This window comes from Rhyacophila brunnea, unplaced genomic scaffold (assembly GCF_057557595.1).
Source record: "Rhyacophila brunnea isolate RB1 unplaced genomic scaffold, BYU_Rbru_1.0 scaffold_9, whole genome shotgun sequence".
Classification (NCBI taxonomy): Eukaryota; Metazoa; Arthropoda; class Insecta; order Trichoptera; family Rhyacophilidae; genus Rhyacophila; species Rhyacophila brunnea.
In genome coordinates this window covers 38,674,293-38,695,093 of record NW_028233361.1, presented here as the reverse complement: position 1 = coordinate 38,695,093, position 20,801 = coordinate 38,674,293, and the positions used below count along the sequence as shown (strand labels likewise).

Sequence of the window (20,801 nt, the reverse complement as noted above, 5' to 3'; positions counted from 1 at the left end):
TGCACTCATGGCTGAGGATCGTGACCACATTTAAATTTCGCCATCCTTTGAGCGACCAAGACTTTCCATCCTTCTCGATCTTCCGCTTCTCTCAGGGTAGAATGGATGGTGTCCCCAGTCAGCTCTTTCACTTGGTCGCTCCATCGCGCAGACGCTCTTCCTCTGCTTCGCCTTCCCTGGAGGCTACCTACGCAGTTCATATTTATTTTCAAAATGTATCCATACAAGTTCTAGTAAAAGAGTCTAAAGAATTTATTCTGAATTTTCTCCACCATAAGGCCGTACTTCAACTGATACGATGACCAAACAATAAACCCAGTCTCAAGTTTGCTTCGAAGTAAAAAAATTATAATAATATAACATCCAAAAACACCCGGGAAGTACCTACGCAAGATTGAAGAAGAAAGTGATGAGAGATGGTACATGTGCATTATAAATAAGCACATATCTTGGTAAAGCATAATATTGGCCTAGATCCGATGGATGCCGGTTTAAGTCCTGCCAGGCACCAATATGTTTTTCTAAGTTATGTTCTGATTTATGTATGTACCTAGTATAATACTTGACAAGGCCAACTATAGTCAGGCCGCAGCACGTAACTGTAATCATAAATAGTAGTGCTAGTTATCGATCATATTTCGAATGCAATATGATAAATTGTTAATAGAAAATTTCAATTTTTGTATTTCTTTCAATTTAATTAATTTATTTTTAACATATTGTAGACATACAAATTATAAGATTAATACGTTCACAACATGACGTGAAACATTATTATAAAGAAGAAAAAGTAATAAAAGCGATAAAAATGAAAATATAAAAAGAGAAAATAATATAAACATACAAAAGCAGTGAAAATACAATTATACCGAGAACCATAGAAGTTCAAAGAAGTACACCGAGTTTGCTAAGGAGGCCCGGCCCTATTCACGTAAGTGGAATATATCAACACCCGAAGCAATTTAGTGGAACATTGTTATCGCCCTCCCAATTGGCATTACCAGTGGCAGGTTGGTTCTGCACCTTGGGCGAATAAACAACTGATGCTCTCTATTTCTAAGATAGTTTTCAGGGACACACAGGTCAACACTGCCCAGAATGGCAGAGTTCTCATTTATACCTGGTATAAGTCGAAAAAAATACGTAGCTAAATAAACATCTCTTTCAAATTGCAGACTGCAGTATTAAGAGAAAGTCAGATAAAATGGCGATTGTTTCACATTGAAATACATAGTAATAATGTGAACGAAATATACAATTGAAAATCTTTATGAATAGCGAACAGGTTACTCACCGCCATCTTTAGATTAATAAAGCCTGAGCATAACTTTTTGTATAAGCAACGAGTGGTCCACTTTTCAGCTGTCAAAATCAGATCCCAGATTGCTTGACATATTGATTCGCCCTTTCTCGTTTCAAATTGAATTATAAGAAATTCTCAAATCAAATATATTAACTATCGGTGTTATTTATAAATAATATACATTCCTGTTTATTCATCAGCTGTCAAAGTTAGACTAGTCCTTCACACAAAAACCGATGGTAATATCGATTTCCGAAAATTATGTAGCATTGATCTATGCATTACATTTGTAGAAGGTGTGTTAATGCTAGTGTATTATTTATCATATAACTCATTTATCCAAATCCAACCATTCCCTGTGTGAATTCGACAGACACGTCAGTATAAGCACTCTATAGATTAATGACATGTCATCCATAGACAACAACGAGAGGGGTGGAAAAAGTAAGACCAGTCGTTGTGAATGTATCGGCTTTCTACTTGAGTTGGCAATGGGTTACCGCATTGCATTCGAAGATAATCAATAACTAGTATAACCATCGTAACTCACAATTCAGTACCGCGGCCTGACTATAATCGGTCCTGAATACTTGATAATATAGAACTGTCATAAATTAGATGAAATTGTTTCTATCTATCAGATACGAGGTATTTCATTGGGAGTAATTTGCCGCCAATACAATGTGAAAATTCACGCGTCAGTGGTTTGCAAACAATCACATTTCCGAATTAATTGTTATTTTTATATGAATGAACGGAAATAAATTTGCATTGTTAGTATTAGCTTATTTGATTGGTGAGTCTATTTCAGTAAAACTGTATAGTCTCAATGTACCTTTCAGCGGACTAATACGTTAAAGTGCCCACCACCACCCGTCATATATGCACAACCGTGGATATGCACGGCCGCTTTCTATGACGCTTTAAACGTGTCTGAAAGAAGTGATTTTAAGTGCTCATTCCGTCCCGAGACGGAGCCGCACGGGACTGATGCTGCAACCATGCACCGTAGTGCTTAATGAAGAAAGTTAAGAAAGAAAATTTTTGTTTTTTGGACTGGCTCTGCTGTCCGCTGACGTTAAGCGCCTTGTGTACCCGCACACTGAGTGTCACGAATTGAAATGGATAAGTCTACAGAAGAGTCGGGACTATCCCGCTCCCCATACAACGCTGCAAATTTCTCAAATGCCGCAAAGTTGGCCTCGGTTGCTACCAGATCTCCATGACCAATTGGGCCCGTGTGAGGACGGACCCTGGCAAACAGCTCCGCTCGTTCGAATTCCATAAGCGGGCAATCCCAGAGGATGTGTTCAACATCTTGGTGGTCATGCCCGCAGGTACAACCCGGCCCATCTACTATCAAGCCAAACTCGTGGAGTCTGGCGGCGAAGTTGCCATGGCCGGTGAGGAACTGGCTAATCCAGTGCGAAGGTTGGAGTCTTCTAGTTTGGTGCGTTGGCGAACCTTTTTACGTACGCGTGCCAAAATTTCCTAAATATGATTTGTCGACTGTCTAACGCGCCCAGCACTGGAGAGAAAAAATGGTTTTTAAGAATTCTATTAATTGATATTTTAGATATCACTCACAGAACATAGCACACATTATAGGTTTATTACTTTTTTCAATTACGCCATATATTTTGGTCCACCAATTTTCAAACTGTCTGCCAGATATACTACTACAAGCTCTACCAAGTTTTTGTTTCATATTTGGTACCTACAGACATTTTTTCGGGTAGAAATGAAATTGTTTGTTACTGTATTACTTACTTAGTTTTGTACTTAGCGCGTAAATTGATACCAAAATTGCTCCGATTAGAATGATTAGATTCTCTCGCTACAGTAGTCGTAAGCATTGTAAAACGATGAAAATTAGTCCCCCCCCCCAAATCCCCCGCTGCCTGATGAGGTTAGTGTGCTAATATATTACATGGGACGCATAACGCATATGAACCGACCTACACAATTATATATTTACATTAAAAGTATGCTTATTATTGATTATTTGCCTGCTATTTTTCATAAAATGCGATCTGTCATTTATTATTATTATACGTTTTTTCTCTTAAAAATAAAACATTCGCGTGCCATGCATCGATCTCGCGTGCCATAGGTTCACCACCACTGGTCTACAAGATAGCACTCGTGACATGCCGATCACTGGTCCGCATCCATTAAGCATTAAGGAGTGACAAACGTATCAGATTTTTTAGATGTGTCCTGCAAAATCTCGACGAGACAATAATTAATACCAACACACTGGGCAAGCCAGTTTATGATCAGCCATGGTGACTCTAAAGCCAAGCTACACAGTTAGTTTTCGTTTGATAGAACATGGAACAGGTTCGACCATCGAGACACTGAATACGTCATTTATGTCTCCTCGAAGCTGATGGCTTTCAAAGGAGCGGAGCTGTTTTCCAGGCTCGTTAATACACGGATTCAATTGGCCACACCGACCTGATATAAACCATGGCCAACTTTGAGGCATTTGAAAAGTTTGCTGCGTCGTAATGTATGGAGGACGGACTACTTCAAATTCTCCATTAATTCATAAATTTTAACTCCAGATTTTAACTCATTCTTTAAGTACCACATTACATGATTGTTACATCAACATAAACATGGACCCTCCAAACCAATCCGCCCGCATCAGACTTTCTAAATTGAGCATCAGCAGTTTTTTTACGCCGAGAATGTCTCATGAGCAGATACCCAAGACTGAAGTCTTCACGCACTCAAGTGTGCTTTGATTGAATTTACAGCGACTTTTTATTGATAGAGAGGAACACGGAGAACTAACAAAAAATAAATGATTCTAATTAATTAAATATACAATACTTAAAACAATACGAACATTTAAAACTATGTGAAGAGGTCTTGTCATCCGCAAAAAGTTGGTCTTTGTGGTGACCAAGTCGGAGGACCCGTTGGGGCCCAACAGCTGGTTGGACCGACTTAAGTATCTCTTTCCTTTCGTAGCACATTCTCGGACATTCCCAACATTGACTGATGTAGTGGTCAGGAGTCAGCTTGGTTATCTCCAATGACCATTTGACATTAGCGATCAATAAATATATGTGCCTGCCCTTGGTGAAGGTATACCACTTTCGCTGTCAGGTCTTTAACGCCGTATCCAGCTTCGACAAATTATCCGCATCCGCAATGGAGCGTGGCAGTGACGTTCCGTGGGGGTAGGCAGATTGAGCGTCGCTCAGGGGCGGAAATTACCCAAAGGGCGGCAAATCGAGGAGAATCATTAGGTATAATATATAGAAATAGGTACCTAAACTTAGTAATAACGGAAATATCTTTCCATTAAAAAAATCAGCTCACTGGTTGGAAACAGAATGTATTAATCAGGTAGGCTATAAAATTTTTAACAGGACTACTTTTTTTGTCGGGTTCGCGATGTCTAGTTTACTCTCGTTGTTCTTGGACGTCACGTTCTTGGTGAACAGCAATGACACGTGCATACCTAATTTAAAATTTATCCAAATGTATTTACCAGTCACTTGTAAGTTTTGGAAGTTGTCAAGTGTATTTTAAAATGTACCTATCTGAAACCGTAGACTCGCAAGTCGCAATATTGTCTATTGAACCGGAGACGGCATTTAAATTAGATTTAGTGATATATATCTTGTTAGTATTGTATCCATACAACACATTTCTTAGATATTAGAGTCCTGAAAGGATGATAGAAAGTACTGTATAAAAAAAAATGGCGGCATTTTGGCACTGCCTAGGGGCGGCGTTTTGTCTAGGGACGTCACTGGAGCGTGGCGCTAAAATATTTCTCTTCAGACACGTTTATAGTATTATCATGGAAGGCGGCTGTGCATAAATCGCACAAAACTGGTGGAGATGAGGTAACTCTCCCTCGGGATGGATGGCTACGGGGTCTTTAGACGCTGCCTGTTAATAAATACCGAAAAGGGTGGAAACCAAACCGTGGATAATCCTAGCTATCGTCTTGGCCGCGCTCATCAGACATGCCATCCACACGAAGAAACAGGTACCGAAATTAAATAAAAAAACGTATTTGGTTAAAATGAAAGTTTGCTTCGTAAGAATTTATAATTAGTCAACGCTGTATTAATTTTCTGGCCGTTTTCTTGGGCTCAGAGGACATAAAATTAATTATAATCCTTTAAACTTAAATCCCGGAGAAACTATCTGAGTCTTATATAGAATTCAAAATCGCTTCTTTAATTATTTTTCGTTAGCAGTTGAAGACGTTCTTCTTAATTAATAATAATTTATAATACTCAAGTATTTCCACAAAGATTTTACAGTTAACGGCCCACATGCTCGTCGTAGGTCAAAATTGAGTTTTTATTGTATTTTCAAACCATGATCCTGGACACTCCTTTAACGTTGTAGATAATCTATTTATATAATTTTGAAGCCTTATCATCCTTTATATTTATTTTAAACATTTGATGACTGCATATAAGTATTTTTGTTACATAAAATAGTATTCTTTTAAACCTCTCGCTCTAATGTTTTAGAATATAGTCATATTTCAGTACATGAATGTGCAGTGGTGTTAAGATTTTTTACATTTATTAGTTTTTAAACGCATTTATAAAACCATTAGTATAATTTATGACGAGATAATTTTAGTAAAATATTCACGATAAAAAATTATATTGATAATCTCTGTGATCCCAAATTTGACAAGAATTAGGCATTTTATTATTCAAAAATCGGCAAGATTCACACATTTAAAGATAATTCTAAACATTCTCATTATAAGCTATGTTTTTGACCATTCAAGTGTGATAAACATCCTACGAATAAGATTGCTTTATAATAATTATTGACCTAAGAATAAGGTAGTGTTTTTTTGAAATACGCCATTTCTTTTGGCATTCCCCAGTGGTTAAGCTACAACATACGGCCGTAGCCATAAATTGACAAACTATAATTGAAGTAGGGAGTAAAATAATATTGACGGGCGTGTTTGAACATGTACCGTTTAAAAAAAATATTCGGTCTATATATTTTATATTCTAGCTGTAATTGTAATTAGATTCAAGGAAATTGGTCACTATAATTTTGCACGTGTACAAAATTATCCACGTGAATAAATTGGCAACATAGAAAATCATTTAAGGCGATACTTCAGTGAAACGGCAAACAATTTTCAACTATAGGCGCGACGAAATTTTGGACTCGCTGGCAGTCTGAGAGCGAACGTCGAGGTATCAATACGTCAATTTGTTTCGTGATGGCGACGGGGGTATTAATTCTTAAATCGTATAAAGATGACTAAAAACGTTGCCCATTTACTTGAAAAAGAAAACATGTCAATGAATATATTTTTATTGTTACTAATAGAACAATAAACCGAACATTAAATGGACGCATGTTGGATTTGTATGACAAATTATATTTCGTTCGGCACGCGTCATTTGCACAATCCGCGCATCGCCTAGCCACCACCTTTTTAGACCATGCCTCAACTGAGGTATAGCCTTAACGACATGGTCTGTATATTTTATATTCTATCTGTATTTGTAATTAGATTCAAGGAATTGGTCACTATAATTTTGCACGTGTACAAAATTATCCACGTGAATAAATTGGTAACGTAGAAAATCATTTGATAGCTGGAAAAATTTCCAGCTGCAAAGTATTAGGTATTGTTTTGAATTTAATAAATTCGTTTTCTATGTAGTGTTACTATCATAATAAGGATTCCAAATAAAACATGCATTATTATTTAATGCGAAAATTAAAACCTTACTCTCATCTCACGCTTAATTGGACAGTAGCAAAAAGCTCTTTAAATCCAAACCGTTTCATTTTTCTACATATTCAGTTAGATGACGGCTGTTATGTAGAGCTGTGTTAAACGTAATAATTGAAATGTGACTTATGCGTGTTTTCAGGCGAAGAAAATCTCGAATCACAAACCTCTGCGGATATGTTAAAAAAACAATTGCATAACCGTGTAAATGTATTTTCTTGAAATTAGTACAACAAATAATGTTTTCGGTGGGATCTCAACCATAATTAAAATACCTGTTATCAATAATACCACACCACTCCTCGAGATGAAATCAGAATTTGGCTCTCTGTCGTACATATAAATTAACCTAAAGCCTGGATGTTACAGTTTGCGTGCATAATCTTCTTCTTCATCGAAATATCAGCGGTACGCATGGCATGTGTCAGTGGAAAACCGGTATCATTCTTGACATGGTCCATCCACCTGGAGTTTTTCCTCGTCCTCGCCAACCTTTGACCAGACCAAATATTTCGAGGTTTTCTACATATTCATTTTCCCTGCGGACTATATGACCAAACAGTCTTGGGAAGGTAAACTGAGTAAAATCTAACTCGAATCTGGAGTTTTATATTATCATTTTCTATTTTTTATTCATATTGTTTGCCTCATTACTGAGGATCGCGTGTCTTTGTGATTCACAACCAGTGGCGAAGGGTGAAAGTAGACTGCTAAGATCCATAAAGAAACCATAAATAGTGCACACGAAATTTTGTCAGTCATACATTTATTTTCAATGAAATAAAACTACAATATACAGACGGTGTTGATTGTAGCTGTAAATTTTAGTCAGTTCAATATAAACCAATACGTATGACTAACAAAGTTTTTTGTGCACTATTTATGGCAGATCTTAACAGCTACCTCCACCCTTCGCTGCAGGTTCCTACTCTGGTTAAGATGTTTCTCCAATTGAATTAAGAGTCAACTAGGCGGATTGCTGGTATCCATGTAGATTTTTTTTATTTCTGTTTAACGATCACATTGCCAATCATAACCAGACTTGTCGATTATCCTTCCCTTCAGAGTCACGTGGAAAAAGAACAAAAAAGTTTATCTCAATTACTATAACTAATATCTTATCCCATCATAAATTATTTCTATACCCCTCCAATTATAACTTCAATCTTGTGTTCTCTATTCATTCAGGTGGATCCTTATGGGCGTGCGGTCAGACAGGACTCTTTGGACGCGAAGCACCTCTTCTGGACATGTTCCTGTTTGCCGCTCTGATATCCGCGGTGGATCCAGTCGCCGTACTGGCCGTCTTTGAAGAGATCCACGTCAATGAGATCCTCTACATCGTGGTGTTTGGAGAGTCCCTACTCAATGACGCCGTCACCGTTGTCTTGTATCACATGTTCGAGGCGTACAGTGAAATGGGTATGCATCTTTAAAAAATATATAATTAAGGGCATAATGGACAAACGGTCCAAGCCACAATTTTTGATACACTCAGTTTTTTTAATCTCAAATAACGACTACATACAGTACTTAGCCAAAAAGACGTTCGCAACTTTAAATGAGAGCGATTTGAAATAATAATTCTATTAGATTCTCCATATTATATTTTTTACTAACTACCCTAATAAAAAATGTTTGAAGCAGTTTGATGGAATAACTCCTGTCGACGCAATTTTGGGACACTGAAGACATTTTAACCAATATAACCTTATACAAATAATACATTTGTATCTATTACTGCCAATTACTCTCTTGGCACTTTGCTGACTTAGCTTTCTCGGTACATTAAAAAAGCGCATGCCATGTTTTTATAATAATCGCTAAAATAAATCACATATAGGTACATTAAAATGTCCTCTCGTAAACATTGTAGAAAAAATCGGTTCTTGTCGGTTTAAGGGAAGCCAGCCAAACAAATTTCGAAATTAGCGGATATACTGGACTATTTGTTGGGTTCAGTTAGGTTAGGTTAGGTTAGGTTAGGTTAGGTTAGGTTTTCATTCTTGAATTCATGAATTTTGCCAATATCTGCAATGAAAATTGGCGCGATTCCCGCCTAGAGTTGGGTATTTCCCGAGAAAATCTCAATCTCGAGATTCGGGATTTCCCTAAATGAAATTTTGAATTCTCGAGATTTCCAGAAAAAAATTCTCGAGATATCGGGAAATTTAAAAAAAAACCTGTAAAAATCCTAAAATCAGTATAAAAACAAACAAATTCCAAAAAAATATGATTGTTTTTAATTATATAAGAAGACAAACAAAATAGAAGTTGGAAAACAAAAATAATTAAAAACATTACCTCTTATTAAAACGGAATTTCAAAAAATACAGACTGTCAATCGCTGCGTCTGACAATCGCGTACACTTTTGAGATACAAAAATCCCTGATGTTGCGAAAATTGAGCTCATTTTGAGTCGACGTTGGCTTAATTGCATCAGTTTTTGAACGTTTTGTGTTTTCTGTCTTTCTTCTTTTTTATATACAAAATCGTTTTTTCAATTAATATTTGATAATAATGTTAAAAATTTCAATTCTCGAGATTCGGGATAGAAAATTTCGAAAATTTCTCGAGAATTCCCGTCGGGAAATTCCCGAAACCCAACTCTATTCACGCCTGACTTGTACCGAAAAATCTAAATACATATATCAGACAACCAATTCAAACAACGTGTAATATATTAATTAAAAACCAATTTCAATTCAACAGGTCCATCCAACATACTATACACTGACATACTGTCAGGGCTCGGTTCCTTCTTGGTTGTGGCCCTGGGTGGCACCATCATCGGCGTGCTGTGGGGCTTCGCGACCGGTCTGGTAACCAGGTTCACCAACCAAGTGAGGGTCATCGAGCCCATCTTCATCTTCGTGATGGCCTATCTAGCATACCTGAATGCTGAGATCTTCCACATGAGCGGTATACTCGCGTAAGTATTCATATTTAGTACGTACACATGCAATTGGGGAGCCGAATAGAAAAATGGCTTGAGAAAAATTAAGTTGTTCTGCTGCGACATTATTTTTAGATTAATAGATTTCTTATTTGTCATATATTCGATTTAACGACTACAAGTGCCATTAGTAGTCAATATGTACCTAAACATACCAGTTGCTTCCATTAATTAAACACACATTTAAATATATTTTTCTCAAAACTTTGGTTTAGTATTTAAGTACGCTCTTTTCTACTAAGCTTCTCAGTTGTTAAATTGGTTTTTCCTGTGTGTCTTTTTGATGATTACCTTTAGTGGGAAGTAGCGACAATTGTTTGTAGGGATACACGAATGATGGATAAATAATTACCTGTCATAAATTATAATATTATAAACTACAATAATGTCCTCGCTATAAAATGAGGTACTCTTTTAAAGACATTTTCTTAAATAAGGGGTACCTACCGCCACACATCTTGCAAGTCTATAAAACATTATGTTTTCCCTACCCTCTTGAAATTTTTAACATACATGTCTCAAAGACATATCGACAGTTTAATCTGCAAACCAGCTAACTGCACTTTTGACCAAAAATGAGATTTTGATGGCATTTTGTTATAAAGCATGTTTTCTATGCTCACACAAAATTACCTATAGTAAAATGCGTTATCGCTCTCCACACAATACAATCAACTGCAGGTGCCAAATTTCCAATATTGTAAATGGAAGAACTCCGCTCTTTATATATATATATATTTTTTTTTTTTTAAATATAAAAGGGAAGCTAAAATAGTGTATTAACAAATTCATAGTGCAGCTTATTTGTAAAAAAAATTCTAAATGTATTTTTGGAATTGTTAAATTCCGCTCGATAGTTAAATTATTAAGTTTTTTCTCCTTCCTGAACAAATTGCCCAAATGGAGCTAACCGGTTTGTAGATTAAGCAGTCGATATAAATTGGGAAGAGAAAAGATCATACTAAAAGCATTTTATCACCTTTGGTAAAATTTTTACCGTTTCAAATTAGTTGTTTTTTTGTCATTACGTTTTCACAAACATATTGCTTATAAAAATACTATGTTTCGATAAGCGGATTATATGGGCGACTACCATTCGATCAACCCATTAGTCAGTGTTTCCCAAACTTTCGACATCTGTGTACCCCTTCTATAATTTTCGTAACACTGAGTACCCCTCGTCAAAAAAAAATTGCATATACGAGGGTGGGTCAATAATTCCTTAGAAAAAAGCATTAAAACAAGATTAAAACAGTTTTTATTTTTGTATTTTTTTTTTATTTCTCAACATAATCTCCTTGGAGCTCAATACACTTGGTTAGACGTTTCTCAATTTTTTTTAAACCGTCAGAAAAATAAGTTTTCGGAAGGTCCTCAAAATAAGCATTTGTCCGATCGATGACTTCTTCATTTGAAAAAAAACCTTGTCCACTTAGCCATTTTTTTAAGTTTGGGAAAAGGAAAAAGTTACTGGGGGCTAAATCTGGCGAAAACGGTGGGTGGTCGACCAATTCGAACTTCAATTCTTCAATTTTAGCCATTGATCGTAAACATGTGTGAACACGGGCATTGTTCTGATGAAAGAGGATTTTTTTCCTGTTTAAATGAGGCCATTTTTCTTCAATTTCGTTTTTTAGCTGGTCCAATAAAGATGCATAATAATCCCCTGTTATTGTTTTTCCTTTTTCCAAATAGTCAACGAAAATAATTTCACGTGCATCCCAAAATACAGTAGCCATAACCTTACCAGCTGATTTTACGGTTTTCGCCTTCTTTGGACATGGTTTGTCTTCGCAATCCACTGCTTTGACTGTTCTTTCGTCTCGGGAGTATAGTGGTGTATCCATGTTTCATCTACAGTCACAAAGCGACGAAAAAATTCATCCGGATTGCGTTGCATGAGCGACAACAGGGCTTTAGAGGCCACCACCCTATTTCGTTTATTGTCGACTGTGAGCAAACGCGGCACCCATCTTGCAGAAATATTTTTCATGCCCAATTTGTCATGTAAAATAGAAATGACGCTACCTTTTGAGATCCCTGTAACCTCAATTATCTCACTCAACTTTAATCTTCGGTCACTTAACACCATATCGTGGATTTTATTGATCATATCTGGTGTAGTCACCTCTACAGGACGTCCTGAGCGTGGTTCATCCTTTGTTGATGTACGACCACGTTTAAATTCATTTAACCAGTTATAAATAGTTGCAAGTGAAGGAGCAGATATGCCGTGAACTAAATCCAACTCATTTTTTTATTTCCTTTGCTGTTAACCCTTTTATATTAAAATGTTTAATAACAGCTCTAAACTCAATTTTCTCCATTTTCCATTTTTCCATTTTCCACAAGCAAATTTTTTTTTTAAATGTACGAAAAACACACAACAACCCGACCAATCTGATTGAAACTTCGCAGCATACTGAATCGGTAGTGCCGCTGCATGAAAACAAACCGCTTACAGTACTAGTCGCTCCACTTGTCGGCTTTTCTAAGGACTTATTGACCCACCCTCGTACTTTAATAACAATCAAAATATATTTATTTTTTCCTTTTTTAGTACATAAACAAAATAATAATAAACGTAAAATAAAGTTCATTCATAATAAAATATACTTACTTAAATGAAATAAATAATAGTTATATTACAAATAACATTCATTATAATCAATGAGAAGGATGAAATTGTTTATGTTGAGACAGATCATCGAAATTTAGTTCTCTGGTTGTTAATTTTAATCTGAAATACGGTTACATAATATCCAAAACCTGTTCCTTTTTTTGACTTAATGTCTACAAATGATGAAAAAGCAACTTCACATAGATATGAAGTTGGAAAAGGCAAGATGTATTTCAGGACTTTCTCTGTTAAAATGGATACACATGTTGCATTTGCAATCAGAATGATGTTAAAGTACACTGCGACAAACCTTCTAGCATGGATGTTATATTGATGTCGTATTATGCTTGTTGCACCAGTCGCAGCCAAAGCCCGGCGCAGCGCGTACCCCCACCAAACTATTCCCGTACCTACCCCAGGGGGTACGCGTACTACAATTTGGGAAACACTGCATTAGGTCATTGCTCTTAATAGTTTAAATCAAACACGCGTTGAAAAAGCGACAAGCAATATGTTTTACCATCACGGGATCTGACCCGCACATATACAGCTTCAGAAACGGGGCCATCTACCAACTACGCACGCGTCGGATTTTTTAATAGCGAACATCCAAAGTCAAAACGGAAAGGGTTGATTTCTATTTATACCGTTGTAGATTATAATAATAACGGTTTGGGTTTTGTAATAATTATAATCTGAAAATTTAATTTAAAATAAATTTGCTAACCATACCTTATCATAGTAAAATTGTACAGTGGCATTTACAGTGTTGACACAGGACAAGCTTAAGTCAATTTTACATGACAAAACTTTGCCAGTGTAGGCAGTATTAAAACTTAATTACAGGGTTGCCACAAATTGATTTTCATTTAGAACTCTGCTGTTATTTCGAAGGAAAGTTATACGGGCACTATACCATCAAGTTGATTATTTAGGTACATTAAAGTATGCTCAATTATGTATTGAGCTTACGACACATTTACTCTTTCCATTGGCTGAAATCTGGTGTGGATATTGAGCACATCTTGAGGAGATTTCTTGGCAGGCTTTTTGTACGAAGAATGATTATCAGCCAATCGTAGAACGTAGAACCTATAATGTATATGCTGTGGATACAAACACACATTGAATTTGGTCGAAATGGACCGGAGCGCCGTTCCTGTTCGTTAAATCGGTAAAATTATCGCTCCGTCGCGTGGAAAAAAATTTTGCCCGTCTGAGCTAGATATGCCATATACTACCTACTTAATAGAAAATCGAACACACTTATTTTTTTGAAATACACATAAAATTTGATAAATATGTAAATATCTTCAGAAAACTGTCGAGCGCTCCGGTTCGTAAACTTTTCCATTTCAAGCGCTGAATTTGGTATAACACGAAAACTCTTCATACACAAGCGTTTATATTATGAAAAATATTAAAGAAAACATCTTTCTATTAAGATGGAGTATTATTCTTTAAAAGTGAAGTTAAAAATGTTACTAAGGTCAATGATTAAACATACATTATTTTGAGAAACCCATTATATAAAAATTCTAGAAAACAAATAATTGTACTGCGTTGAATTCGAACTCATATTATCTTTCACTATGTGGGTGAATGCTTTTTATTTCTTAATCTATTTTATTTATTTATTTAGAAAAGAGTATTATGGTATTATAGCGATTGGCCAATGCGCCATTATACATAATAAATACAAATTATAAAAATGACTTAATTACAAATAACAACCAATATAACAAGGAAGTATGTGCTTATGTAGATATTAAAGTAAAACGATAAATACAATTTTATAAATTTAACCTATTTACCACGCCCACAAACATGATATAGTTAATAAAAAATAAATCAGCCTTCATGGTGCCATCAAATAAGTTAACTGCACGATGCACAGCATCATGAAACATCACATATCCGTCCTGCGATGGGGTATCATGAAGACCGTATAGTTACGAGTGATATTGGTGGAAACATGAAAATTAATATTTGCCAGTACGGATTGTAAATGAACCCACGAAGAAGTAAAAAGAAATGCTTTAAAAGAGCAATCACTCTTCGGATGGACAGGGATTGCATTGATAGCATACCCAGAAGAAAACGAGTCGGAAAATTCATTTTATTATCATTATCATAAGGAAAGGATCCGTATTTCCTTAAGTAGAGAAATATAAGAAATCTATTGTGGACTCGATCCAACTTAATTGATCCATACAATTACGATACGTGCTAAGTAATTGTAATTACTATGTTGTCTGAGATACTTCCAATGCCGCCAATGAAAGGCATCCGGTTTTGTAATTAAGCCAAGATAATAATATTATGGTGTTTTATTCTAATGTTTTTTTTTTCACAATAATGTATTTTCTATATTAAGAATCTAACGTTCTTGAACCTTATTCAGTATTTTGATAGTGGTGTTAAAAATATTAATTTGATTGATGTTGATTAAATTGGCTGAAAATCATTTCGCTTTGCAGATTTATTTGTAGCAAAACTCGCACGTATGATCTGCGATTTATTTGTCCTCTCAGCCTAGAGTTGTTTAAGAGCATACATAAGTGAAACGGAAAATAATTTTCAACAGTAGGTGGGACGAAATTTTTCACTCGTCGCCAATCGGAGACCGACAGTCGAGGTGTAAGCATGTCAATTTATTTTGTGATGGCGTCGGAGGAATATATTCTTAAATCGTGTAAATATGACTAAAAAACGTTACACATGTACTTGAAAAAGAAAACTTGTAATGAATATACTATTATTATTACGAATATAACAATAAACATAACAGTAAATGGACGCATGTTGAATTTTTATGACAAATTATATTTCGTCATTTGCAATCATAGTCACGATCTTTTTAGACCATGCCTCAACTGAAATATAGCTTTAATACAAACCTAAAAAGATTCATCAGGGATATTCAAGATACAGTGAATTTGAATACCGTTTCTTTATTCCGCCATTAAATGTGGCGGCGCTAGTTACTAAATGGATTCTAAAGACTTCGGCCATCTAATATGAAAAGGCAAAAAGGCCACTTATGTACATAAGTGTATCTAAGAATCTGGCTTCCGCTGTATAATATTTAGATTAAGTTCATTTATCCGGCGACTGAAAGCAGAATAACTACCATAGTTTTTTGGATAACGGCCTAAAAGTTAGCTTATACGGCCTTAAACTCAAAACAGAAGCAAAGAAAAATAAACCAGGCTTAAACCAATTAGGGCAAGGCTATTCGCTGTTTCCGTTTTGATTTATCACTACTTTTTAAATGTCCACGAATTGGAAGGCATAAAATAGTGAGAGATATAATATTATAGTGCTGTTCAATGTAAAATGAGTAGCAATTGTATATTGAAAATTGTAGGGAAGTTACTTGATTTAGGTACTTGAAAAACATATCCACATTATTTGTTGTTTTTTTTTCATTCAGACAACCCCAGAGAGCTGTCAACATTCTGAACTATAAAGTGGAAAAGTAAAATAGTATGTAATAAGTTTTGTTTTCACTATTAAGAGTGACACAAATGGCACATTCGTCGCTTACAAACGAAGTGCTGCCATATGAAGGCATACCGAGGAAAATCTTGTCACGAATTTGGAGTCGTTGGGGCGTTTGGCCATCCACAAAATTCTTAGTATCCACCTCCAGCCCCACATTTCAAAAGCATCTTTGCCATCACTTTCTCAAGTCTAAAAGGCATACATTTATAATATAAATGACATATTTTTATATTATGACGTTAGGATCAATTACAATTGCTAATAATTAATAATTAACTTATCTTGTATTCAAAACAAATACACGCAATATTGAAGAATGTATATTTTTATTGATATTTTGGAATTATAAAAAAAGGGTTTATTTTAATATAGTCAGAAAATATTCGCGTATCTAAAATTATGCTATTGAACCATACATAATTTTAGATATTTTATAGATAGAAGAATATTTTTTATCGATTATGGTTTGGTTTAGACAGGGCTTATTGGTTTAAAAAAAACTAACCGACACCATCTGCAATACGTACCTAATCTTAATTCAACAAAAACAAACAAGTATGACTGAAAAAGTGTGCCCTATTTTGTCGGATCGCCCATAGCATACCTAAACTATTATGGTTTGGTTTAGGCAGCGTTTAATTGAGTTTTAAAAACTATCCAGCACCATTTGCAAATTGTTTACTTAGTGCGATGAAAACAAATAAGTGGGTATGACTGACAAAGTTTAGTGTAATACCTACCTATAGGATGCAAACCACATCCTCTGGGAATGTCCTAAAATGTGAACGGAAAGGGAAGAGCTACTCAAGTGGGTTCAACCAGCTGTTCGGCCCATCGGACCGTCCGACCTGGTCGCCACAAAGGCCAATTTTATTGCATTTAGAAAATTTGCAGCGTCACACTGGCTCTCCAATATTGCCTCTACGTGGTCATCTCTCCCATGGGTAACTTTACTCGTGTAAATTCAGTCAAAGTACATTTGAGTGCATGGCAACCTTAGTCTTGGGTAACTGCTCCTGAGACATTCGTAGTCATAAAAAAAATTATGCTTCACATACAAACGTAGTGTCTCTTGATACGCCCGATTAAGACCGGGTGTGGTTTGGTGGAGCCATTAACTTCAATGACAAGATTTAGTGTACTATTTATGTCGAATCTTAAACAATCTACCTCCACCTCTCGCCACTGGTAGGTACCTACACGGTAATACGTGGGTATTCTGCGAAAAAGCACTAAGTCAAAATTTTGCTGTTTTGACTTAATGATGGGGTAATCTTAATAAAAGTACGCTCTATAGTCTACAAAAACACACACAGTCATATCTATAAAACTGGCGAAGATAATTTATGTTATAAGTCAAAAAGACATACATCAATTCAGAGAAAAGGCACTAAAGGGACTTAGTGCACTTGCTTCTCTCATTCTCAGGTTGTATTCACAAAATTCTGCGTGTGAAACTGCACTAAGTCATACTCAAAGCAATATCGCAGAAAGAAATTTGCCTTTTATATGTATAAAACAAGTTAAGACCGTCCAAACTTTCAAACTCGATTATCTCAAAACTAGTATTTTTGACTTAATGCTTATTCGCAGAATACCCACGAATGTGCTTTACGAGATATTATGTGCTCAAAGAGTTACGTTAGGACATAATATTTTTCGCAAAAACATGACGTCAAAATTATAATGATTTAATTCCATTTAAGCCAGACATTGCATGAGCTCGCTTCATAAATCTTGTTTTTTTTATTTGAAACATGCGGACGGAAAATTCTGGAAATATTCGCGGGTGATATTTATTTGTTTTCGCCTGATAAGAGAAGAGATCGGAAAATTTGCAGTTTTTACGGGTTTTACAGCCAGAATTAGAATTTTTATTATAGCCTTGGGTATTATAAATGGATTTTTTAATTAACTACTTCACGGTGGCATTAATTGTACATTTTGTTACTTACAGAAAATTTATTAAGATACACTTTTCGTACAATATTATTTAATTAAAATCAAGTGCCTATGTAATGATTAAGGTATATATTTGGATTAATATAACACTAGACAAATTTATGTTTGGTATTTAAATCAGGGCTTTGAACCGGAACTGAACTTAAAACCGGAAAAACCGTTATTTTTATCGGAACGATAACCTGACCACAAATGATCTTAATCCCCACTTTAGATGCCTTTCGGTTGTCGTGACGTATCTCGTCATAATTCTTATAATTTATAATAAATTATTTAAATTTTTGTTGATTATGACCTTACGGTTCAGCATAACCGTTGGTTTCGGAGCGTGATGCCGGGCTATCATACAAGTACCATAAGATATTCTAAATTATGGTAAAAAATATTTTTTAATACAAACACAAACCAGAAAAACCGTTATTTTTTTGGAACGAAAACCGGAAACGAAACGATATTTTTTTTTTACTTAACCGAAACGAAAAAATACTGGTTCGTAGTTCTGATTTGAACGCAAACATCGACTTTTATAAAAAATGAAAATCCTTATTAAAACCATGAATTTATCAAACAAAATTTTAATAATAAAGATTACCACAAAATAATATTTAATAATAAGATCGGAGGGTCCTTTAACAAATTTTCATGTTTTAATGTTTTTTTTAATTGGAAGTTTATCTTTCAGTTCAAATAAAAGATATTAATTCTTTTTAATGTTTTTAGATACATGTTTATTAATTAAAACCCTTTAAAATGTAATTTCTCAAAAGTTACAAGCTTTGTATTTTAATACTACTTGTCGTTTTCGACAGATAAATGCGGGAAAAATGAATTTCTATAGTTAATTAATTAAACAGTAGTCCATGTGTCCTTTTTTTCAAATACACTTACCTATTATATTTACGCTCCATCAAATAGAAAAAGGTTATCTACAATGTATCTGTTTACTTCGTACTTTACCCTGTGAAAAGAATTTTTTTATCGATTGTATTCTCTCCCGGCGAATCGCGTAGTGTCATTTTATGACTATTTTATATCCAAGGTGGTAAATGTAGGACTACACACCATCGGGGTTATGTTTACGGCAAATGTTGATTTGGTACTTATTCGGTTAAGCCGTTTGGTCCATGCGTTCGAGTACTATCTATAGAGTGTATACGACACTCGGACGCCGGAATCCGATCGGCCAAGCCAGGTTGAGGTTCTCTTCTGGCATCCGCAGCACGTGGCTGAGCCAGTTCCAACATCGCCTCTTCACTCTCATCGTGATGAGGGGCTGCTTGGTGCGTTATCTTATCTCCTCGCTCCTAAAGTCATACCACCCGCACACCCAGTATCCGTGGCAAACATATTTTGTTTTCGAAGCTCAGTATACGGTTGCTCTGAGCCTTCGTAAGGTGCCATGATCGCTACCTTAAAGCAGCACCGTCTGAATGGAAGCGTCGAATAGGCGGCATTTGGTTTTGACCGAGTACAATCGTGAGTCCCAGACATTCCGCATCGAGTTGAATGTTGCTCCAGCCATTCCAATTCGGTTAGCGAGCTCTTTCTGCAAAATGCCATCTCCCGTGATGTGTACCCCCAGGTACTTGAAGCTGTCGACGCAATCGATATTTTGTCCGTAATACTCTTTTTTAAATAAATAAAATAAATAAATAAATGATTTTCGCACCAAACTTCGAGTCGAAACAAAGCGTCGAGGTAACAAACATTTTTTTTTTATTTATAAAAGAATTTCTAAAAGAAGCCAAGCCAAACTTTTATTAAGTAAGTAATTCCTATAACTCCTGTAATTATTATCTCGTAAAGCAGGTAGCTTACGTAAAAAAATGTTAAAACACTTCTATTCATAGAACCTGAATGCAATCAAGCCATAAATCATCTCGCCTGGCGTAAGTAATATTATATTCTTGTTATCACGTGCTTTTGTGATAAGTGTGATAACGAAAGTGATGTGATGGCAAAGCCTTGATGAAATACGACGCTCTATAAATAAGTTCACGAAGCCGTCACGCATGTTTTGCCACCCATCTTACTGCAAACATTGTACATGATTAGATTAGACGCATTAAAAATTAGATTCTAATTACATTATAATTACCATCAGGAACAACTGGCAATTGCCGGCTGTTCTGTTAGGTATTGCAGAACGCGAAATTCACACAATTATCTTGCCGACCCCACCTAATGATTTATCGTTAAAAAGTTTGGACTCGAGAATTTAGATAGCACGCATTTCGTATTAGGAATTTTGAAGACAGTTTCAATTTCGAATCAAACAATTACAGTCCTACAAACTTATCTAAAGAACGGTCAAAAATAGAACTACGAACTACCATATGGACGCCATTTTGAAAATGTCAGATTCTGTCCAGTTGCGGGTCTTGATTGGGTAGTTTTTGACAGGTGGCTCCCCCATCCACTCTTTAGATAAGTTTGTAGGTCTGTACACGTGTAGTCGTGCTGGTACCTACCTAAAAAGTTCATTATTTTCTTCTTCTATTGGCAGCCCCAAAAACAAAATGGCGACTCGAATTCTGCTTTTAAGATTGTTTATTTGTTTAAATAAGATAAGCTACATACACATTTTTTGGTGTTTTAGTTTTCCGTGATTATTAAATTTATCCTAATTAAAAACAATGTATTTTTTTAATAATGGCTAGGTATTGCTTTTTCGTAAAAGGTGGTTTGAGGGTTAGT

General features: G+C 35.5%; 1 protein-coding gene across 2 annotated transcripts in view; it reads left to right on the top strand.

Moving 5' to 3' along the window:
* The window catches only part of Nhe2 (Na[+]/H[+] hydrogen exchanger 2), a 198,936-nt gene that overhangs the window by 87,917 nt on the left and 90,218 nt on the right, over positions 1-20,801 (top strand). For both annotated transcript variants that reach the window (XM_085960114.1, XM_085960113.1), the window contains exons 4-5: positions 8,247-8,480; positions 9,772-9,991. In XM_085960114.1, coding sequence (XP_085816240.1) covers positions 8,247-8,480; positions 9,772-9,991 — 454 coding nt within the window. The remainder of the gene's footprint in view (positions 1-8,246; positions 8,481-9,771; positions 9,992-20,801) is intronic.